The 25,480-nt window shown below is 31.5% G+C and overlaps 2 protein-coding genes across 2 annotated transcripts in view; both read right to left on the bottom strand.

Annotated features, from left to right (window-relative positions):
- The window catches only part of LOC118053524 (DNA-directed RNA polymerase 2, chloroplastic/mitochondrial-like), a 63,687-nt gene extending 39,436 nt beyond the window's left edge, over positions 1–24,251 (bottom strand). The window contains exons 1-5 of the mRNA XM_035064806.2: positions 23,726–24,251; positions 22,597–22,818; positions 22,374–22,507; positions 22,210–22,276; positions 21,899–21,957 (exon numbers count right to left, since the gene is read on the bottom strand). Coding sequence (XP_034920697.2) covers positions 21,899–21,957; positions 22,210–22,276; positions 22,374–22,507; positions 22,597–22,818; positions 23,726–24,169 — 926 coding nt within the window. The 5' untranslated portion in view covers positions 24,170–24,251. The remainder of the gene's footprint in view (positions 1–21,898; positions 21,958–22,209; positions 22,277–22,373; positions 22,508–22,596; positions 22,819–23,725) is intronic.
- LOC118053520 (TMV resistance protein N-like) lies at positions 6,262–17,756 on the bottom strand. The gene is made up of 7 exons (XM_035064802.2): positions 17,607–17,756; positions 16,847–17,453; positions 11,781–12,873; positions 11,394–11,669; positions 10,256–11,293; positions 9,257–10,164; positions 6,262–6,783 (listed from the first exon to the last, which is right to left on the bottom strand). The coding sequence occupies exons 2-7, from the start codon at positions 17,350–17,352 to the stop codon at positions 6,402–6,404; spliced, it is 4,203 nt and encodes a 1,400-aa protein (XP_034920693.1). The 5' UTR covers positions 17,353–17,453; positions 17,607–17,756; the 3' UTR covers positions 6,262–6,401.
- Positions 24,252–25,480: the final 1,229 nt, after the last annotated feature.

Genomic DNA, 25,480 nt, shown 5'->3' with positions numbered 1-25,480 from the left:
GCTGCCTTCAAATTGCCAACAAATCCTATCATATACTACCCTTGCAACAATCGTCTTACCAATGCCACCCATTCCACATATCCCTATGAAGATTGCTTTGCCTACTTGTTCACCTATATAGCCATTTAATACCTCTAGACGAGAATCTATTCCAACTAATTTTTTGCTAGTTGTTGGCAGAGTGACGCTTAGTTTGTACGATATGTATTCAGCAATTTTTGTAATTGATTCCAACTCATTCCTGCATAGGAGGGTGCAAAACATTTATCATGCAGTGTGTAGAAATCAAATCAGATAGTGATAATGGAAAAATAAATATTAGCATATTTTAGCTCGAAAATGTATGGTTGTTAGCCGGAAATTAATACACCAACCTTTGAGAAAGAACAGAGAGGAAAAGGAAAGAATAAACTGAAAAAGGAACTAGGATTGTATTGATGCTAAGAATGATCATAACCAAGGTTGTTAAAATCGCGATTTTAACACAAAACGGAAAGTCGTTCACAAACTCGGATCGTAAAAACGGATCGTAAAATCGTAAAAAAATCGTAAAGAATTTTAAAATACATTAAAAAAAATTCATGTTTCAAATAAAAATTTATACATAGTTCAAGCACCTTAAAAAACATGTTTCAAATAAAATTTCATACATAGGGTCGTTTAAGATACTTAAAAAGTATTTTTTTTTTATTAGTTTATATCTATATATATCTGACGAGTAGAACTTTGAACTTAAAGTTCTTGCTACCTTTTTTAATTTCAGAATTTGTTATTCCCGGAGGAGGGGAATGCAATCATGCATGCGAATTTCAGGGTGGAGGTTTTAGTTCAAATTGTGTTTGTAAGCCAGAGACATGGAGCTTGTTTTATGAGTTGGTGAAGGTTGGCAAATCAAAATAATAATAAAATATTAATTTAAATTTTAAAAAAAAAAATGAAAAGAACAGGTGAATTGCAATGCCAAAAGATGTCGTAGAAAGGGATTGGAGAACATTTTGTTGTTATTTTTTTAGGTTTTAAATGATAACAAGCAGCACTATTTTGATGCAATCATGCATCCTGTCACAACTTGTCGTATCAGCCACACTTTTGCCATTTGTCCAGGAGAGTTTTGCCTCTCCCTAGGTGAAAAGAGAGCTTTAAAAAGAAAAAGAGGAGAAGAAACACTTGGAGGATGCCCATTGCAGGAAGCAGACAGCATAAGGGACACAGGGCCCCATGCTTTCTAAGAGAAAAGGTGCCCACCCCAAGACCAGACCACGGGTGTTCCTTCTTTCTTTCAAAATCACAAAATCGATCCTGAAATCGTGATTTTGCGCGATTTCATTTGATTTTTGCGATTTTACCTGATTTCAACCTGATTTTATCCATTTTTTATTTTTTCAACGATTCAACCCATAATGCATGTTTTGACTCGTAAAATTGTACGATTTTACGAGTTAAAACGCGATTTTAACAACCATGATCATAACAATAGCTATCTTATTGCCTATAGAATCACACAGTTACTAAAGAAGCAAATGGACTTCTAGCATATTTTTTCACAACAACTAAGTTATTTTTATAATTATTTTTAACAAAAATTTCAATTATCTTGCATCATTAACTTTTAAAAAATAGCTTTAAATTTATTAATTTTTAAGTTTTTTCCCATATTAGCATAGTCCTTAAAAATTTCTCAAACTAACATAGTTTAAGTGGTTGCGCAAATCCAATCCACACACCTTGACATGCACTGATATCACATATGCTTCTCACAACTTAAATTTTCACAACGCATTTCTTCGTCTTTCTTCTCTATTTAATCTTTTATTTGGTCTTTCAATTTTTATACAATCTTAAAATTAATTTCAATGTAATGATCATTTCATTAATATAAAAACCAAGGGACCAACCCAACAAAGAAAAGAAGAAGATTGTTTTGACATGTGAGACCTGCATGTGTGAAGTTGCCTAAGTGAGACCTATGCAATTGATGAAACCGTGCTAGTTTGAAAAGTTTTTTCCCACCTATAGTATTTTGAGAAATGATTTTTTTCATGGGAAAAATTCATGTAGCTTATAATCTGTCATACCTTAAAAACTAATGATAAGTTGCCAGTTGTTGAAAACTTTACTTTGATATGTAGATCTTTAACTAGATTTTTGGCCTCAAGTGGATTATTTTTTTCTAACCTTTAAAAAAATATTAGTATTTGAAAGTAAAAAATTCAATACATTCTAGAAAAACACTTTTAAAAATATTAAGATAATAATATATTGGATGATATATTTATTTAAAATATATTAATTGTGACGACAACACAGTAGATCTAACTGGAGTAACTATGGTTAACTTGTGAAATTCGCGATCCGAAGCTCAAATCCGTGAAAAGTCCATGGAACCCATATCAAAATAAAATAGAGCCTAATTTCAATCAACCAAATATTAAAAGCTAAACATCAAAAAAAAGAAATTCAATTAAAAAAAAAGGATTTTAAAAAAAATAGCGAGAAATAAAAAGACTTAAGATAACATGATTATTTTTTTAAAATTATTTAAAAATCTTATAGAAAGAAATATAAAAAAATTAATAGAGCCTAGTCTCTGATTAAATTAAATATTGAAAGATGAAACTAGAAAAAAAAAAACATGAGCTTAAAAAAAAAAAACAAACCTAGACAAATCTCCTAAACATGTCCCTAATTCTCAATCCGTTAAATACTAAATTCAGACTTAACCAAAAAAGCTTAATTCAATGTTAAAGTATGAAATAAAAAATAATATATATATATATATATCAATTTTTAAAAGTTGCCAAGGTAAAAAAACATAACAATAAAAAATGAAGGATGAAATCACCAAAAAATTAAAAATAATCTCACATAAAATAAATAGTAATCAAAAGAATGAGAATCAAATCTAATAAATTAAAAAATTAAAAAGTATAAAATTAAAAACAAATTTCAATTCTAAAAAATAATTCAAATAAAAAAATATCGATTTAAAGAAAAAAACCAAATATGAAAAAAAAAAAAAAAAAACCAAATTGAAGGGTTACTATACAAGTTTAGAAGGTCGGATGCAGAATTCAAGTATAAAGACAAAAGAAAAGAAAAGAAAATAAAGCCATTTGGTGCCAAACCAAAAAGAATTACTTCACACATACCACCAAAGGGAGGTAGGTCATGTCGTGGTGAATCAATAAATATCAATGAAGGTCTTTTTGGGGTGTCATAAGCCATTGCTCGTGCTGCTTATTAGGGGTGATAATTTTCGGTTCGGTTCGTTTTTATCAAAAAAAAGTAACCAAATCAAAATTTTTCCGGTTTGGCTTAGTTTTTTCGGTTTGGGTTCGATTCGGTTTGATTTTTTTGGTTCTAGGCTTAAAAAACCGAAACTAGACCAAACCGATCAGCTTTTTAAAAATTTTAATCGGTTTTTTTTCACAGTTCAGTTTTTTCGGGTTTTTTTTTATTTTCTTGGTTTAATCGATTTTTCAGTTTTTTTGCTCACCCCTACTGCTTACATAAGGCAAAACAACTTACTTGCTTGTGCATTCTACAAACAAGCCAACCACTTTTCTTCTTTTTTTATCACAAAAAAAAAAAATAAAAAAACAAAAGCATGAATAAGCCCTTGAAGACAAGGTAAGTATTTTTATTTTAAAAGGAAATAAAGTTATTTTATTGCACCCTGAAAAGTGAAAAATCTTAAAAAAACCCCTATAGCTAATTTATTTATTTTTGCTTTTAAAAGCAACTAAGTAATTATACTGTAAAAAGAAAACCTAACTACCCCTATCAATTCTATAATGACTAATGGCCCTTATAAAAAGACCATATTATTCCTAAGTAGTAAATTCATGGTTACAATCCATTAGTAAATCAAAGACATTTCTCAAGGATTTTAATTTTTTGTTACTACAATCGATAAAGTTATCTTTATTATTCTATAATACAATAGGAAAAAAATATTCTAATGATACTAAAAATGTCTTTGTAATATTGACTTTTTCTAAAGATGCCTCAATAAATTCAATTTAGATAATTGAAATTTTATTATTCGATTTATTAAATAATAGAAATTAGCAAAAGTTCAAGAATTTTTTTAATTTGTTTTCAATTTTTATTTTATAAAAATTGTGACGATTGAGATTTGAGACGTATTCCTCTTTTATTTTAAAAGTCAAAACTAAAGAAAAAATTAGGTTGATCATAGACAAAAGGGTCATTAAAATGCTATTTAATGAATCAAAAAGATATACTAATAATTATTTACTCGAATTAGTTTTGAAACTCTTGTTGTATTGTGATTATTTCGATAATTAATCATTGAAAAAAAAAGAAGCTATGATCATCATTGAAACAATACAGGGAGGATTTGAGAATAAGCTATGTTAGATTGATAGATGATTTACCTATTCCGTACGTCCCAGCCTGATAGATTGGTCACCGTAGAGAGACAATCTTTCCAGATCTGAACCTTCTCCAAATTTTCCAGAATGCAATTTGAGAAAGGAAATGAGTTCCCAGAGAGGGTACGGTTGTGGTATTAGTATACCGGCCGCCTTAAACCCTGCATAAACCTTCTTTGGGGTTTCTCTCTTTTCACTACTTGTGTTGCCATGAATCTAGGACATGAAGGGGCATTTGTATAATCTCAAAAGTTTCCAAGGGCTTGGAGTTATAAATTCTTCAGATAAAGTTGGGCCAATTTGAAATAACAAAGAAAAATAATTTTGGCATATAAATTTTATTAATCTTTATTGTTTGTAATGTGCAGAGCATAATTAGGAATGGAGAATTAAATTTTATTATTTTTGTCTCAAACCAGTTACAAACGAAGCAAGTCCAATTTTTGGAGTAAGTGATTATATATATTAATAATTATGTGTTTATATAGTTGTAAATATAAAGCTATTAATAATAAAAATTGTTGGTGCATCTAAGAGAAAATTATAGAAGTTTATTAATTACTAAAAAAAATACCTTCCGAAATTCATATTCTATTGAAAAGCATGCCTACCAAAGCGACAATTTGTCAGGCTTATAAAAACAATTGTTACTAAATTAATTTTTTTATTAGAGTAAAGATATTTTTGTATTCATAATTATATTTACATGTATGTTGTGTTTGTTTAGTGAAAAAATAAAAATATATTTAACTAAAAAATAGAAGGAAATATATAAAATCTAAAACATAAATTATATATCCATATATTTTCTCTGTTTTTTTTATTTTGAAATAATAATAATCAAACCACAAATATAGAGAAGAAAAAAACATTCAGCTTATTTACAAATCATTTTCAAAAGAAGGAAAATTGAAAAACTCTTTAATTCATTCATTGTATCAAAAAACAAATATTTAAGAATAACTGAGAATTTGGCAAATTAAATCCAAGATGTTCACCAAAGATATAACCTAAAATTACTACCAGCAAACTTTAATTTCCAATATTTCAGGGTTTTGACAGCAGCTAGCTAACTTGGGGGATGAAATAAAATAAAGAACCGTGAGAATTGTTTAGAATGATTAGAATGCATGAATACAGCTCGGTCGCATGTAAGATCAATTTTCATGTATTTTGAATGTTAAATGTATAATGTTGGTATTAGAAAATAATATAAATCATATCTTGAAATCTCACTTAATAGTTTAAGCCATCGAGTTAAATTTGTTTTTTGTTATTATATTAAAGTCTTGATGACCAAACGGTTACGAGTTCAAATCTTATCATCCTCATTTACTTAATAAAAATTAAATACAAGGTAATGTGGCTTTATGTAAATTTAAACCTAAAATGCTTCTACTTGAAAGGAGTGTTTGAGAATAATATAAATAATATCTTGAGACCCCACCTAACAGCTTTAAACTATTGAATTGAATTGATTCTTTAATAGTTAGGAGAAATTAGTTTTAAAAACGTAGTTATTATATTTAAATTTTAATCAAAAATTAAATTAATGAGTTAAGATTTTGTTGAAAAATATTTTTGTGCATGAATATTAATTATAACATGAAATATTAAAATACTTCAAATTAATTATATATAAATAAAAAATTAATTTCAAAGAATTTTGAATGAAATTGATGAAAAAAAATTTGATATTAATGAGAAATTATTGGTTTTATCTTTTAGAAATATATATTGTTTTTAATTTAAATCTAACATATACACCCAAAACCAGAGTTAAAAAAATAGACAGACTAGCGATTCCAAAATAATGGTTGAAATTTTCCAAATCACGGGCTTTCCGCCATGTAAAAGTTTTAATATGGAAACAATCCTTCCATCCACAAACATGGGATTATCGTAAATTTAAGAAGAAAATCCATACATAGTAAAATGTGAATCTAATTACCCCAAACCAAAACCATGAGCAAAAACTGGCGAAGATCTTCAAGCTAAAGCAAGTTAAATTCCTAACCAAAACCCAGGGGGCTGTTGTTGCTGCTGAAGCACCTGCCGCAGTTGCTGTCGCGGTCGCCGGAGCACCTGCCGCTCCAGCTGCCGCAACCTCCGCAGAATCTGCTCCTCCTGCTGCCACAACACCTGCCCCTGCAGCTGTTGGAACACCTGCCCCCGCGGGTGCTGGCTCACTTTATTGAGCACCTGCTGCAGCTGCTCACCGAGGTGCTGCTCCTGCCGCCACTGCAGATAGAGCACCTGCTGCTGGAGCACCTGCCGCTGCTCCTCCGACACCTGCTCATGCAGCTCGAGCACCTGCTCCTCCAGCTCGAGCATCTGCTCCTCCAGCTCGAGCACCTGCTCCTCCAGCTCCCTCGAGCACTTGCTGCTGCTCAGGTATAGTAAAAATGTACATTGAATCGATGTTACATGTTTTGTTGGGTGTTAAATAGAAATTTTAATAAAAATTTTATAGATATAGTTTTTCAACATGTTTTTGTATTTAAATAATTCTAAGTCAAAATTAAAAAAAATGCATAAATATAATCAAATAAATAAAAAATTATGTGCATTAATAAGTAAAAAAAAAAAACTATAAACTATAACTAAAAATAAAAGTAGAAAAAATCAAGAAACAAGTGTAGATTAGGATATTTAATTTTGAAAGACAAGATATTTACGCGATTGTATTTACTAAATTTATTAATCAACTATAAAATATAACTAAAAATAAAAGTGGAAAAATCGAGAAACAAGTGTAGATTAGGATATTTAATTTTGAAAGACAAGATATTTTATGCGATTGTATTTACTAAATTTATTAATTAAAACAAGTTTTTTATTCAATCAAACGATAATAAAAATAAACATACACATTAAATTGATTGAATACAATAAAATAAAATAAATAATATGCAAGGCTTCACATATTAGAAATATTATTTGAAAATAAAAATTTTTATTTTCAAGAATAAAGTTCATCTATATAAAAAAAAATTATAAATGAATTATAAAATTTTTCTCAAAAATTAAATGTATAACTGAAAAATAACAATCATTTCAAAAAAAGATCTCTATACAACATATAAAAAAAGAAGGGATGTTAATCTAAATATAAATTTAAAAATAATCATATAAAAGGAAAAAAAAGAAGAAGTAAACGTCAGGCGGTGTTGGGACTAATAAGTCAAGCCAGTCCAATTGCTGAATTTTGTTACGGCCCACGCCCACTAACCTCTTTTTTTTTTGTTGCAAGATGTTTGTGAAAAAAAATAAGATGACGCTCTTTTACATGCCAGATATTTTTTTTTCTTACAAAACCGTTGTGCATGCATGTTTTTTCGATGCAATTTTATACATAAAAAAAATTTAAACTGTAAATTAAAAAGCTCATACATATATATAATCAAAAATTGATAACTATGTAAATTAATAATAATAATAATATATTAACGATAGCTAAAAATAAAATTAAAATTTCAAATGTGTTTAATAAACGGAACATTTATACATGTATAGTTTTTAAATTTATTTATTAAAATTAATTTTTTTGATTCAATCAAATAATATTAAAAAAACACAAGTATTAAATTGATTAAATAAAAAAAATAGAAAAAAATATTATGCAAGGTTGTTGTACAGATTATGTTATCTAAAAAAAAATATTTTTTTATTTTTTAAAATAAAGTTTTTTTATACAAAAAGATAAAAAAAATTATTGATGAATCATAATAAGTTTTTTAAAAAATTAAAAACAAACAACACCATAAAAAACAATATCTATCCAAAAATAAATAAACAAACAAAAAAATAATCACAGATGAGGAATATTAATTGAAACATAAATTTAAATCATATTTTAAAAAAGATATATAAAACAAATATCCGTAAAAAAAGCAATATGAGAAAAGAAAAAAAAAACATTGTTTTGTTGTTGTGGCTTAACTCGTTAAATCTGTGACCCGAAACATAAACTCAACCGGGTTCAATATTGTTTTCCCTTTAAATTCGTATTCATTTTTTAACAAAAAAGAAATTAAACATGTGACCCAAACCATAAACTCAACCGGACTCTATATTATTCTCTCTTAAATTTATATTCAACATTTAAAAACAAATACATAGAACACCATCAAAAAACAATTTATATTAAAAAAAAAGGTTAAATAAACAAAACAAATCACAGATGAGTGATATTAATTGAAATATAAATTGAAAATTATCTAAAAAATGATATATATATATATATATATATATAAAATATCAGGAAAACAAAGCAACATTAGAAAAAAAAATAATTGTCCGGTTATTGTGACTTAACTCGTTAAACCCGCACCTCAGTTCATGAACTCAACTAGGTTCAATACTTTTTTCCTTAAACTTTTAAAAAAAAATTAATATGTGACCCGGACCATGAATTCAACAAAGTTCAATAATTTTTTTTCTCTTAAATTTATATTCAATTTTAAAAAAATATTCAAAAATTAAAAATGCACAACACTATAAAAAAATCAATCTTTAAATAAAAACCTCAATCGGTTCAATATTTTTCTCCCTTTGAATTTATAACAAACCTAAAAAAAATAAAGGAAATAATATCATCCACAGTAAAACATATTGGTTTAATCCAGACCATAAACTCAACTGAGTTTAATATTAATTTTTCTTAAATTCATAATCTACCTTGGAAAAAAAAACTTATGTACTGAACGTTGCACGATGTTTTTCCCATGCAAAAATAACAAACCTAAAAAAAATAATATTAAGTTTTGAAAGTCAATATTTCAGCATTCCCAGTTTCATTTACTAGAAGTGGTTGATAAGTCGAGCTACACACACACAAAAGAAGAAGTAATTATTACCTTTCGGATCCAGATGAAATCTCAACTTCACTGAGAATATCCAGCCATCTTTGTACCTTCTCCTCGTTTTCCCTAAGATTTTTTCCAATCTTATCAAAGACAATTGTGTAACTCTCTGTTTGATCATCTATCTTTGATTCTTCAACATCACAAGAAACTGGAAACACAATGTTCGTTCTCATCTCATCCACGAATCCGACAATCTTGACAAGTTCTTCAAAGCACCAAGGTAAAGAAGCACAATCTCTTGCAAATATAATAATTGACAGTCCTGATTCTTCAATGGCCTCAAAAAGTCTTGATCTAACTGCCATTACTTTCTCTGGTTCCTTCCCGATTGGGACAATGAATCTCTGGGCTCGATCTTCAACTTTGATGCCAGGGAAAACAATGGCCTTCCATTGATGGTACGACGAAGACAAAACTAAAAAAGTTTTAAATGAAGAAGCTGCTTCTTTACTTGCAACAATAAAATGGGCAGAAGATGGTCGTGGTCTAATATATACAGAAGATAATAAACAGACACCACAATTCTTCAACTTTACTCCTGGCTGGAAAGAATGAAATGTCAACTCAATGTTGCTAAAGGATTCATGCTTCCATTCTTTAAGCTCTTTAAGATGATCAAAAGATAGATAGAATAGCCAAATATGATTTGACAGAACTTTGATATAGTTACAACTAATACACATCGGCGTAGGATAATTCTCTCTTCCATTGACTTTAAAATGACAAAAAAGAGAAGGACTTTCAGCATTTGCACTGAATGCAACACACGCAACAAACCCCATGCTACAACTAGGCAATTGCACACTAATTGAAGATCTCTTACTTTGATAGTTAAACCAGCCTGGAATTTCATTTCCTGGAACAACGATACCAAATCCAGGTCTTGGATTAGACAAACCCTGTACCATGAAGAACCAAAATGTTAGATAGATAGAGGGAGAGGGAGAGGGAGAGAGATACAAAAAGGTTGGGGTATGATTAAGAGAACACCTTGAGGTATCTTTGAAGCATCATCAACCCCATGCTATCTTGGCCATTATGATTGTACAATTCCCAGCAGTTAAGACATATGAACTCTGATCTTCTGGAACTGTTTAGCTGTATCGGATCTGGAATTTCTTTTAGGCTTATACAACCATTCAAATATACCGTTAGAACTCTAGATGAAACCTCAGGCAATGATTCAAGCATCGTGCAATCCTCCAAGGCAAGCATTTCAAGTCCAGAAAGCTGATTTATGCTCCTAGGCAGGCTAACAAAGTTATTCCGGCTCAGATCTAAAGACTTCAATGAAGATAAGCAGCCAATATCTTCAGGAAGTGCCCCTTCTCTTAGATTGCAAGCACATAAATCCAGTACTTCTAAAGAACACAGACCCGACAAAGAAGGCAACCTTTGATCCGTGAGACTCTCAGCTATTCTTTTGCATCCATCAAAAGATAATACTTTAAGATTCTTTAAAAGAAAAATGGATGCTGGCAGTTGTTTTATTGAAGTTCTACTTGCATCAAACTCCTCCAAACTTTCAACTTTTCCCAAATTCTCTGGTATATTTTCAAGTTCAGAGCAGCCAAACAAATCAAGTTTTTTAAGGGATTTCAAGCAACCTATGCTACTCGGAATGCTTTTAAGGTTCTTACAGGTTTTCATGCTCAATACTTCTAAGCCAATCAAATGATGAATTGATGAAGACAGTTCTTCAATACCTGTCCCATCCAAATGAAGCACCATCAAACAGTTCATGTTTCCTACTATATCTGGAAACTTCTCAAGTTTTGAGCATCCATCAAGAATGCAAACTTTAAGTGATTCCATTTCAAGGTTGCTTGGAAGAATCCTAATACTTTCGCAATCCATAAGATTCACATATTGAAGCTTCTTGTGATATCCGAGTGATGGATGGACCTCAAACAAACTTGTACAACCTTCAAGAATCAGACTCTCGAGATTTGGAATTCCAGTAAAATCTGGAGTCTTGGTCAAGTGTAGTGATTTGCTGAGATTGATGATTTTCAAATTAACTGCACTCTGCAATCAAACAAGGAGAAGAAATATGGATACTTCTATCATACATATATAGGAAAACGATAAAAAGAAATACAAAGGCCCTTAAATTAGTTAATCTCACCTTACACCCATACCATAATTGCTCAAGACTACTGTTAGCCATGTGAAGTTCAACTAGCTCATCCACCTGTAAACTAGCTGGCAATGATTTTGAAGGGTAAGAATGCCATTCCAGAAATCCTAACTTATTGGAAAGATCTTCAGGTCCTTTAGAAAGCTGCACGTTGTTGATTTTGAGCAATCTTAGTTTGCTTATTTTAGAGAAGGCTTTCATGTTCCATTGTGCCTCTTTTATTCCAGGCAAGTCCAAGAAAATGGCTTCTATTTTTTCTTTTCCCTGTCAACAAAAACGGAATACAAGTAAAAAAAAATACAAAGTAGAGATGGAGCATAAATTAAAATAAACTTTATGAAATCTTATGGATAGTGTTCTCTATCAGCTACTCACTGTGTTGTCCATCAGTGCAAGGCAGACATCCTCGTATGTCCACAATCTACTGCGCTTTCCAGGCTCTTTAGGGTCTTCACAACGAACAATTTCCTTACCCATTATCTGTAATAAATTATGCATCCAGACTTGATCCCCATAGACACTTATGAGAGATCTCTCAATAAGAACTGGTATTCCAATACCTGCATTGAATCCACAGCTGTCAAGTATCCTTGTTATTCGATCTTTTTTAAACCCCTTCAGGAAACATGCAATGTCTAAAAATATTTTCTGATCTGATTCATGGAGACCATCAAAACTAATACGAAGCACATGCATGATTTTGACTTCAGGAATCTCATTCATTCTATTAATTGCTCCTCTCCATTCAGGGATACTTCTTCCATGCAAAAACGAACCTATAACTTCAAGAGCCAGTGGAAGGCCGTTAGCATAACCCACAACTTTATTGGATAGTTCTACGAAATCTTTATCAGGCTGGTCATTTTTGAAAGCTTTCTGGCTAAATAACATAAGAGCATCATCATCATTCAATTTCTTAGCCTCATAAATTTTAGTATCATCATTTCTAGTTAACACATTTGTATCTCTGCTTGTTATGATAATTCTGCTCCCTAGACCAAACCATCCAGGCTCCTCAGCCAAGAATTCTAATTGTTCTTTGTCATCTACATCATCAAGGATAAGAAGAATCTTTTTAAGTCGTAACCTCCGCTTTATCATCTCAATCCCTCTAGAAGAATCCCCTACAAAAGCACGTTGCATTAAGATTTCAGAAAGAAGTTGTTCCTGCAAACGACGTCGTCCATCTTTCTCAGCAAAAACTTCTCTGACATTTGCTAAGAAGCAGCTGCCTTCAAATTGCCAACGAATCCTATCATATACCACCCTTGCAACAGTCGTCTTACCTATGCCACCCATTCCACAGATCCCTATAAAGATTGATTTGCCTACATCTTCACATATATAGTCATTTAATACCTCTAGACGAGAATCTATTCCAACTAACTTTTTGCTAGTTGTTGGCAGAGTGATGCTTAGTTTGTCCGATATGTATTCAGAAATTATTGTAATTGATTCCAACTCATTCCTGCATAGGAGGGTGCAAAACATTAATCATGCAGTGTGTAGAAATCAAAGCAGATAGTGATTATGGGAAAATAAACATTAGCATATTTTAGCTCGAAAATGTATGGTTGTTAGCCGGAAATTAATACACCAACCTTTGAGAAAGAACAGAGAGGAAAAGGAAAGAATAAACTGATAAAGGAACTAGGATTGTATAGATGCTAAGAATGATCCTAACAATAGCTATCTTATTGCCTATATAATCACACAGTTACTAAAGAAGCATGGACACAAGAACAAAAGCTAGGAAATAAAATATCCATTAAGTTTGGTTTTAACAAACCAAAAAACAAATGGAATTCTATCATATTTTTTGACGACAACTAAGTTATTTTTATAATTATTTTTAACAAAAATTTCAATTATCTTGCATAATTAACTTTTAAAAAATAGCTTTAAATTTATTAATTTTTAAGTTTTTTCCCATATTAGCATAGTCCTAAAAAATTTCTCAGACTAACATAGTTTAAGTGGTTGCGCAAATCCAATCCACGCACCTTGACATGCACTGATATCACATATGCCTCTCACAACTCAAATTTTCACAACCCATTTCTTCCTCTTTCTTCTTTATTTAATCTTTTATTTGGTCTTTCAATTTTTATACAATCTTAAATTTCATTTCAATATAATGATCATTTCATTAATATAAAAACCAAGGGACCAACCCAACAAAAAAAGAAAGGAAGATTTTTTTGACATGTGAGACCTGCATGTGTGAAGTTGCGTATGTGAGACCTATGCAATTGATGAAACCGTGCTAGTTTGAAAAGTTTTTTCCCACCTATAGTATTTTGAGAAATGATTTTTTTCATGGGAAAAAATTCATGTAGCTTATATGTCATACCATAAATATTAATGATATGTTGCCACTTGTTGAAAACTTCACTTTAATGTGTAGTTCATTAACTAGATTTTTGGCCTCAAGGGTTGGATTATTTTTTCTAACCCTTAAAAAATATAATAGTATTTGAAAGTAAAAAATTCAATACATGCTAGAAAAACAATTTTAAAATATTAAGATAATAATATATTGGATGATATATTTATTTAAAAATCTAATTGTGACGACAACACACTAGATCTAACTAGAGTAACTATGGTTAACTTGTAAAACTCGCAATTGAAGCACAAATCCGTGAAAACTCCATGGAACCCATATCAAAATAAAATAGAGCCCAATTTCAATAAACCAAATATTAAAAGCTAAACATAAAAAAATATATTCAATTAAAAAAAAAGGATTTTTAAAAAAATAGCAAGAAATAAAAAGACTTAAGATAACCCCGATTATTTTTAAAATATTTTAAAAATCTTATAGAAAGAAAATAAAAAAATTAATAGAGCCTAGTCTCTAATTAAATTAAATATTGAAAAAAAAAACATGAGTTAAAAAAAAAAAATCTAGACAAATCTCCTAAACGTGTCCCCAATTCTCAATCCGTTAAAAACTTGCCATGGTAAAAAAACATAAGAATAAAAAATGAAGGATGAAATCGCCAAAAAAAATTTGAAAAATAATCTCACATAAAAGAATTAGTAATCAAAAGAATAAGAATCAAATCTAATAGTTTAAAAAAAATTAAAAAGTATAAAGTTCAAAACAAATTTCAATTCTAAAAAATAATTCCAATAAAAAAAATATCAATTGAAAGAAAATAGACCAAATATGAAAAAAAAAAAAAAAAAAAAACCAAATTGAAGGGTGACTATACAAGTTTAGAAGGTCGGGTGTGGAATTCGAGGATAAAGACAAAAGAAAAGAAAAGAAAGTTATTTGGTGCCAAACCAGAAATAATTACTCCACACATGCCACCAAGGGAGGTAGGTCATGTCGTGGTGAATCAATAAACATCAATGATGGCCTTTTTTGGGTGTCATAAGCCATTGCTCGTACTGCTTACTAGAGGTGATAATTTTCGGTTCGGTTCGGTTCGATTTTTATCAAAAAAAAGTAACCAAATCAAAATTTCTCTGGTTTGGTACGGTTTTTTTCAGTTTTTTTCGGTTTGCGTTCGATTCGGTTTGGTTTTTTCGATTTCAGGCTTAAAAAATCAAAACCGAACCGATCAATTTTTTTAAAAATTTTAATCGGTTTTTTTTTACGGTTCGGTTTTTTTTAGTTATTTTTGTTTTCTAATTTTCTTGGTTTAATCACGTTTTTAGTTTTTTTGTTCACCCCTACTGCTTACATAAGGCAAAACAACTTGCTTGCGTGTTCTACAAACAAGCCAACCACTTTTCTTTTTTTATATATAACAAAAAAACAAAAGCATGAATAAGCCCTTGAAGACAAGGTAAGTATTTTTAATTTTAAAGAAAATAAAGTTATTTTATTGCACCAAAAGTGAAAAATCTTTAAAAAGCCCATATAACTAATTTATTTATTTTTGCTTTTAAAAGCAACTAAGTAATTATACCGTAAAAAATAAAAAAAACCTAACTACCCCTATCAATTCTATAATAACTATTGGCCCTTATAAAAACACCCTGTTATCCCTAAGTAGTTTATTTTTTTTTAGAATGAAAAATTAGTAAATTCATTGTTACAATCCATTAGTAAATCAGAGACATTTCTCAAGGATTTTAATTTTTTGTTAATACAATCGATAAAGTTATCCTTTATTATTCTATAATACAATCAGGAAAAAATATTCTAATGATACTAAAAATGTCTTTGTAATATTGACTTTTCTAAAGATGCCTCAATAAATTCAATTTAGATAATTGAAATTTTATTATTCGATCTATTAAATAATAGAAATTAGTAAAAAGTTCAAGAATTTTTTTAATTTGTTTTCAATTTTTATTTTATAAAAAATTGTCACGATTGAGATTTGCGACGTGCTCTTTTATTTTTAAAAGTCAAAATTAAAGAAAAATTAGGTTGATCATAGACAAAAGGGTCGTTAAAATGCTATTTAATGAATAAAAAATATATACTAATAATTATTTACTCAAGAATTAGTTTTGAAATTCTTGTTGTATTGTGATTTATTTCGATATTTAATCACATGTTTAAATTGAAAAACCATGAAAAAAAGAAGAAGCTATGATCATCATTGAAACAATCCAGGGAGGATTTGAGAATAAGAATAAGTAGATAGATGATTTACCTATTCCGTACGTCCCAGCCTGATAGATTGGTCACAGTAGAGAGACAATCTTTCCAGATCTGGACCTTCTCCAAGTTTTCCTTGAAATTTTGATCATGCTCAACGAAAGCTTCCTCATTAATTTTACATTAATTTTATATTTTAAAAAACAAAAAGACACCTATCAAATTTTAATTCCAAATTAAAAAGAAAAAAATAAAAATAAAAATTTTTAACAAAAGATAAAAACAAAATTATAAATAAAATTCTCTTTTATTTATAAATAGTTGGAATTTTTTAATTCATAATGGAAAATATTTTTATTTTATTTTGAAAAGCGAAAACCAATATATCAAAAACTTTAGTCAATGTTTTATTTCTTATGATGAATATGTTGTCATTTCTTCACAATTTTTATTTTTTTATGCTAACTTTTTATTTGTTCATGCTAGATTTGTTTTTCAAGTTTTTTTTTTTTTACATTTTCATTTTTCTATCTAATATTTTTTTTATTTTCAAAATATAAAGAAAAACCTAAGAAAAGAAAGAAATTTTATGTAAAATTAGAATGCTTGATCACATAAGATCAATACTTCATAAAAGTTAAATTAAAAAAAATCATGCATATGAAAAAAAATATACATTTACTACCAAGTGTTTCGTCAACAAATCCACAATTTTTTCATTCATTGAATATTATTTACCATCTTTTGATTAACAAAACTCAAAGAACACTAAAGCATTTGCTAATTGATTTGCTAGAAAAAAATATAATAAATTGAAAAATAAGTTTTCTAGTGTGAACAAAACATTCAAAAAAGAAGTAGATAGATGATGTACCTATCTCGCACGTCCCAGCCAGATAGATTAGCCACCGTAGAGAGACAATCTTTCCAGTTCCGGACCTTCTCCAAGTTTTCCTTGAAATTTTGTTCATGCTCACCGAAGGCTTTCTCATATTGCCCTTTCTGCTCGGCTACCTCCGAGGGATCCACATCATAAAAAACTGGCAGAACAGTGTGGCCCATCTCTTTCATGCACTGAACAATCTTGACAAGTTCATCCAAGCACCATGGTGAAGAAGCGTAATCTCTTGAAAATATAATGACAGAAAACCTTGATTCTTCGATGGCCTTCCAGAGAGCAGGTTCGATGGTCTTTCCTCTCTCGAGCTCCCTATCATCCATGTACACATCGATGCCTCTCTGTGCCAGATTAGAATATAGATGACTAGTAAAGTTGTTCCGCGTGTCTTTGCCTTTAAAACTAAGGAACACATCATACATATATAGTGGAGGAGAAGAAGATGAAGATGAGGTTATCCCTTGCTCGCTGCTGGAAGCCATGAAAATTCCTATAGCGATAAATTAGTACCGATCCTTCTAGCCTCAACTAGCTAACGTGGTTCAGCAATTGCTTTCCACGCTATTTTTTGTAAGGCCTGCTCCTGTGATCAAACACGAAACAGAAGGTAAGATCAAGAAATTAGGCAATTAAATCTACCAAATAGCAATTTCAAGCTGGAACATGTATAATTCTACTTAGAAATCAGATAACACCAAATTTCTACGAGTATTTCACGAATCTAGACGAAACAAACCGTGTGTTAAGTGTTGGCTAAAGAGGCACAAGATCCAGCCAAGCCCAATGACTTCGAATTTTTTACGGTTCCTTGAGGTCAAGAACTCGTACCGGTAAGTTTACACTGTAAAGAAGATGGGACTTTCGGTGGAGAAAAGCAAAAAGAGAAAAGAAAGGGATATCGAACGCGTATTGGGCAGCAGAGGCACCTTCCTGTCAAGAGCAGGGGTTGGGACACACACATCACAGTTGAAAAGTATTTTTTAATGAATTTTCAAACTAATAAATACAAAACTCTTACATTAAATATTATAAATTCCCATTGATTTTTTTTAAAAATAAACTTAGCCACCACCCGATGAACTGGAACTAATTAACGAAAAACAAAAAAAAAATCATATTAAATTGAGTTTAGAATCTCCAACTTTAATATTTTTATCACAAACAACCCAACTTTAATTCCTCTCCGATCCCAAACACCACTTCTTCTTCAATTCCCAAACCTTTTAACAACGGTGCTTGATAATATAATACCAGTTATTTTTTTAAATATATTAAAATAATTTTTTTTAAAATTTTTTTAAAAATAAATTTGATATAAATATGTTAAAACAATTTAAAAATATATAAATTTTTTTTTTTAAAAATCAAATTTTCAAACATCTGAAACCGCTTTCCCAATCCAACTTTTTAGGATATTGATTCGAATCTCTTTAAGCACTCTGCTACACAAATCATTAGGATTATTCTTGAGGTGCCAACAGAAAAGCCTTATTGAAATAATCAAATTCTTTAAAACTTATGTCGTCGTAAGCTTTGATTTTAACGGATATTTCCAACTTTTCTGGTGCACCTTTCAATTTTCTATAGATTTATAAGTTTCCAATTTAAAACAGGAATAAGATACACAAGATCATGCAATTTAGTATTGCCGCCGCCATAGCTTTCAATAACGCTTCCCTTCCTACTACTGATTTCTTCTTTTACTTTCAAGATTGGAGTTTTTCTGCATTTCTATCAATACAAAAACCTCAATTCTTGATCGCCTTCACCTTGTCAGAAACCTTAACCGATGAACTAGCCCCTCTGTCATCGTTGCAACAATTCCGCTCCTTCACACCAACCCAAATAGCCACATCCACCACCCATACCGGCAGCCCCAACAACCACTCTACAGTCGATCACCTCTTTCCCTCTCGTCAACAACTAATAATTATAGGTTTGTTGTTAGTAGTTTTTTTTTTATTGCTCCCCCAAAAATTACATATTGATTTTTTTTATTTTTTATATTTTGTTTTGGTTCTTTTTGTTTCGATTTTTTATTTTCATCATTGAGCTTTTAATAAAAGTTTTATTTCTTTTGAATTTTGTTCTTCAATTCCAATTTATAATATATTATACTTTTGAATTTGGTTCTTATTTTTTTTATTTCTAGTTTTTTAGTTGACCCTTTTATGACAATTTTTTTTTTCAATTTGATCCTTCAATCCAAGTTTATTTTATTTTATTATTTTTTAATTTGATCCTCAATTTATATTTTTGTTTCCTTTTGCCCTTTTGTATAAATGTTATTTCTTTTCAATTTAGTCCTTCAATTTTTGAATTTTCACATATTCCTTTTTTATATTTGGTCTATATTATTTGGATTTTTCCCCTTAACTCTTTTAAAAAAGTTTTATTAACTTTTAATCTCACAATTCAATCCAAATTTACGGTGTGTTATTTTTTTCAATTTTATCCTTATTATTTTTTTTATTTTTATTTTTGTTCAAGTTATTTTTCTTTTCAGTTAACCCTTCAATTGAAAAAAAATTAGTTACACTCTAATTTATTTTTTTATCGAAAGCCCTTTTCTTTTCTTTTTATTCCAATGCTTCGAATTGTTTCCGGTTTCTTTAGGTCAAGAACTCTACTGGTAAGTTTCCAATGATTTTCTTACGGATCTTTTTCTTACACTGTAAAGAAGATGGAGTTTTGGTGGAGAAAAAAGCGAAAAAAGCAATGAAAGGGATATCGAACGCGCATTGGGCAGCAGAGGCACCTTCCTGTCAAGAGCAGGGATTGGCCCCACACATCACAATTGAGAAGTATTTTTTAATGCATTTTCAAACTATTAACTATAAGACTCTTATATTAAATATTATAAATTCCCTTATTATTATTTAAAAAATAAATAAACTTAGCCACCACCCTATTAACTGGAACTAATTAACGAAAAACAAAAAAAAAAGTTCATATTAAATTGAGTTTAGAATCTCAACTTTTCAAAAATAAAATAAAAATAAAAAAATAAAAATAAAAATGAGATGAACCAATTATAAGCATCTAATCTAATTTCAATTCACATAAAAGAGCATAAGAGATCATCTAAGTGGGACAGCATAAAAAAGCAAAAGAAAAATTTAGTCAAAAGTGCATGAAAGATGATGAAAGTTAATTTTTTGGCTACAAGACATAAAATTGTATTTATCTTTCAGTTTTTCTTGATTTAGTCTCCACTTTACATCAATATTATATTCTAATATTTATTTTTGTATATAATTCTTGATATCACATGCATCAATTCTTCTATCAACAATAAAAAAATATTTCTTCAACCTAAGCAAAAGTTAACAGTGCTCGCAATTTTTTTTTTTTCATTTATTGCGAGCACTGTTAACTTTTTACACTGTAAAGAAGATGGAGTTTCGGAGGAGAAAAAGCAAAAAGAGAAATGAAAGGGATAGCGAACGCGCACTGGGCAGCAGTCAGCAGAGGCACCTTCCTGTCAAGAGCAGGGGTTGGGCCACACACATCACAATTGAGTTGATTCATGTTTTGTAATGAATTCTCAAGTCAAGCATTCTATTTTTTAAGAAATTATAATTTATAATAAAATTTTGTATAAGGCAAGTATTCTAGTTGATCCCTTCTAGCCTCAACTAGCTAGCTAGGTTCAGCAATTGATCCCTTCTAACTTCAAAATCTATTATAACCAATTTAATTGGTCTTAAATTGAAATCAATTTTCTAAAACAAAAATATATCTAAGCTTCGATCTATCTATAGTAAAACATCATGGTCTTTTATTTCTTTAATAATAATAATAATAATAATGTTGTCAAAAAAATAAACTTGCTAGTAAACAAAGTGCTCTTTCCCAAAGACCAATTCATGAAATGGTTTTCATCTGATGCTCAATCACTGGTTTAAATCTTTTGTTTTTGTAGATAGAAAGTGTGTCCAGGAATCTCAGTCCTAATGGGCAATTTACAACCAAAAGCGCAAGGGAGCTTATCAGATTTAAAGGCTATTGAATGGCAGAAGCTGCCATAGAGGCCTCTTCATATTCCAAAGCATGTGTAGTTTTTCCAATGAGGATTGTGATCACCTATTCATGAAAAACTTAACCAAAGTCCATGAAAAACATATCCTAACTAACTTGCCAAACAATAAGGTTAAAAAATCTCAGTTTGACAGCAGAGATCCGTCTGTGCCATTTCTCCCAAGTAATCATCTGTTGTCTCCTTGCGCTTCTGGCACATTTGAAATTTGAAATAAATACCTATATATGAATCATCACCTAAAGAAACTAAACTACTTCAATCAAGTTCTCTATGTACTATCCTAATCCTAAATTAACTACGTGTCTGACTTCACATGAAAACAACAATTCGATACTCTTATCTTTTCTTGCGCTAAAATAATCCACCACAGCATCCTTGTAGAAAACCTAACACTTTTTCTTTCACTATATTTTATCTCTAACTACCAATCATTCTTTTCCATGAAGTATACCTCTCCCTTTAACATCAAAACCATTATAAGAATTCCATAGCAATCCCTAAATTCTCCTGCCTGTGGCAATAATGTTAATTTTCCCGTATTAGACATGGTTGTGATTAGCAAATGCTCTTCAATGTTTAAAGACAGTGTTCTCTGTTTTGTTGAGAATCCTAGACAAAACCTTCCATCTCATATCTCACATTCACCATGTTTTCAATAAACACCTGCAAGACAATTAGTTTCCCTTCCAATGCAGGTTACAGAAATGGAGAGGCAGAGCCTTGAAACATGCTGAAATGTTAATTTCAATTAACTGAAATTGGGATTGGAATTCCAGGCTTTATAATCAGAGATTCATCCCTTCATCTATTATACCATTTTAAGCATTTAACTTGACATGAAAATTGAAAACAGCTCCAGGCATCAAGCAGAAGTAACCAAAACACTATGTTAATATTTCTGAACATGGAATATATCCAACTAAAAAATATAAAATTAAAACAAGACAATCGTGGAAAAACTGTAAATATAAAACAAGTTAACATACCCTCTCCATCTAAGTGGTGGCACCAACATTGGCATATAAGGAATCACCATGTGCCTAGCCTGTTTGGAGAGACAACATTTTTATGACTTCTTGTGCAAGAAAAAAGAATGAAAGACAAGACAAACATCTGCACCTTAAGAGGCACCATGGAAATTGCCTACAAATCTTATCTGTTTCAGCTCTAAAATCTAGAAACTAACCTATCTGCTTTGAAAGTATATTGCATCCCGACACAAGTTCATGTCATAAAGGATGATAAAATATGAAAACTAGTTATCACTAGAAGAACAAAATATGACAGGGTTACTCACAGTTTTCTCTAGGCCTTTGAGGACTAGTGGGTCACATTGAATAACACCATATTTTTTCGCGCCCTTCCTATTTAAGAAAAAGCCATTGTGCATCAGTTAGAAGCAATTACATGGAAGAAAAGATAAATTGAGTTCATCGAGTCAATTAAAGAATGACTCCATACTTATTTTCATATGAAACAGTTCTGAATGCATGTACAAATGCAGGTCGAGGTTCAGATGGACTATCAGCTAACTGATCACAGGGAGGCTGTATATAAGCTGTTTGTAACAGCAATTCAATTAGACGGCTTCCAACCTGCAAAGTGCAAGGACAGAAATCAAATTCGTACACGATACAATTGTTCAAGAAAATTAGCCTTTATCCATGATTACAAGCACACAAACCTTAGCCCTAGCATCTGCATTCCATGGTTTTGAATCATCCTTCGCCTTCACAATCTTCCTCACAGCTGGCAGCTTTTGTTTTTTAATCAAATCAGTAACCTTTTTTCTTAGGTTTTCTTGTTCCTTCATGACAGCAGGGGATTCACCTTCTACACCATTCTTGCTATCATTAGCCTTTTCCTTTTTCTTCCTTGTTTTCTCCAAGATATTGTGTATTCTAATCTGTTTCATCACAGAAACTGTTACAGATTCAGTCCTCGGTTCAAAGAAAGAGAACAAGACTGAAGAGTTAGGAGGTCCAAAAAATGGATTAAGAATAGTAGACCTAAATATCTCTTCATTGTATAGTTCTTTTTTTCTATAAAAAAAGGAAAATAAAAGAGGAAGCACCTCTCATAGTCAGAAGAGACAGTAGAGCAAAGTGTCACGCGTGCCTTTAAAGTCTAAACTAACAGAAAAACTTAAACAACTTACAAAACAAAGGCACAAACAAGAACACACATAATTGAAATGATAAAGATAATTGCTGTCTCCAACAGGGAAATGCAAAAGTATAAATCCATAGTGAAACAATGTCGAAACATGAGATGAGCTCAGACAAAGGAAAGTTGAATGTCACTCTTATGAGTCCACCATGCCCATGCTTTGAAGAAATTGTAGCTCAAACAAGAAACGCGTAATAGAATATTCAGCCTAATAAGGCCCATGATATGAAAAGTTTAACACATAATGAAAAAATTGTAAAAACTTAGCATCTAAAGGATCTTACACTACACATTGTTTTTCGTACCTACATTTAGTGTCCTCCCTGGAACCATGAACAGAAGAAGAACTTGGACTGAAAGTAAAAACTATAGATATATAAAAAAGAAATCCAGAAAAACCCCATTCAACATTCGACAAAACTTTACGGGACGTAACTTCAAAATCTAATTTTCCAGGCACTACTAGCTCCATATTTTTATCTCATAATTGTACATAGTAACTTTCATCTTTCTTCCTAGTTCATCACCTCAGATGAAGGTTGTCTAAAAGTAAATTTAAGAAACTTTATGTTTTCCCTTATCTTTCAATATTTTTATTGAACCGCAAGTAAAAATAAGCAAATAAAACATTAAAACTTACTTACCTCCTGCTCAATTGCATCACCAATCATACAAGCAGCAGTCACAACTCTTGCACATCCATGTTCCCCACCTGTCATTACCATTGCTGCGAGTTGATGCATTGCAATAACAGACATCTTGTCAGCTGGCAACAGATCAAAATACGGAGCATAACCCTGCCTACTCTTCCCCGTTCTAATCAACTCCTGCTCTTTCGCAATTGCATCTGTAAAAGGCTCAAACCAACAAAGGAACAAACTCTTCATATATGGCAAATTAGGAGCCAACTTATGCTCACACATATCCTTCAAAAGCTCCTTATATTCTTTCGTTGCCATTTCCCATGCTTCCGCCTCAATCTTCACTTGCCTTCTCCTTAAGACCCTAAGCTTCCTTGACCCTATTCCAGGGTTAGCATGTAGCCTCCTCCTCCTAAAGTGCTCCTCTTTCTCCTCTTCTTTCCTCATTTCTGGCAGCAAGTCTTGCACTTCATCGGCACCAGACACATTATCTTCAACATCTGTTGATGACACTGCCTCAGCTACACTCACATACCTGTTGAATAAACTCAATCCAGAAGCTCCCAGAAGGTCAAGGAAGGCAACCAGCCACCAGCCACCAACCTCCAATAGCCGACCAGCCGCAGCCGCCAGCCACCAGCTGCCACAGCCGCCAGCCGCCTTCACACCTAGAATAGTTGAAAAGTCTTGTTTTAATTTCGTGTATAAATAGAGTGCCCAGCCTCTGTTAATGTGTGTGGAGAGAATTGAGAGAAACACTAGTAAGAGAATAGAAGAGAGAGAGGGCGTGTATTAAGCTTTTGATTTGTGTAATTGTAAGCTTCGGTTTTGTGTAATAAAACTGTGTGTTTTATCCCCTCTGAGTGTCTCAAAGCCACCACCAGTGGTTTCTCCCACCAACAATTGGTATCAGAGCTCCGTTCGTCGGAAAACAGAAGAGTTTTGGGGTATATCCGAATTTTCAAAGTTGTCCAAAACAAGTTTTGATCATTCCAAAGTGTAGAGATCATCAAGACGAACTCACTGTCACAAGAATCAGCCCGATCGGAGACCTCGGTGAGCCACACGCGCCTCCTGAAGATACTGAACTGTTCTCCCACGCGCATTGACGCGCCCCGAGGTTGAAGACGACTGAGCCACACGTGCGCCATATTGAGCCACGCCGAGCAGTATACGCCGAGCCACACGCCGAGTCCTAGCCGAGCCGACCCCCCGATCCGAGCCGAGCCGCTTCCAGCCGAGCCGAGCGAGAGAATATTCCCCCGAATATTCCCCGAATATTCCACAGAATATTCCCGGTTCAACCCAGCGAACCGCCCGCCGTACAGAAGTGATTTTTTGGACCGGTTCACCCATTTTCTGACCCGATTTCTTCAAAGTCAGACCGGTTCCCTACTATTTGGACCATTCCGGATCGATCTACAGTGTCCGTTTGGCCAAATTCGGCTTCCAGAAGGCGATATAGTCATTAAAAGAGCAAAATGACTACAAAAGGTACACATACACTCATTCCAAAGCTGACCAAAGACAACTATGATAGTTGGTGCATCAGATTGAAGGCATTTCTTGGGTCATAAGAGTGTTTGGATATTGTACAAACTGGTTATGATGAACCAGAGTCCAACGAAAGAGAAGATGTTTTACAAGAGGCACAGAAGCAAGCCTTGAAAGTCAACAGAAAGAAGGACAACAAAGCCAAGACCATCATCTAGCAAGGTCTTGATGAAGATACATTCGAGATCATAGCTTCCGCTGAAA

This window comes from Populus alba, chromosome 17 (assembly GCF_005239225.2).
Source record: "Populus alba chromosome 17, ASM523922v2, whole genome shotgun sequence".
Classification (NCBI taxonomy): Eukaryota; Viridiplantae; Streptophyta; class Magnoliopsida; order Malpighiales; family Salicaceae; genus Populus; species Populus alba.
This window is presented reverse-complemented; position numbering and strand designations above follow the sequence as displayed.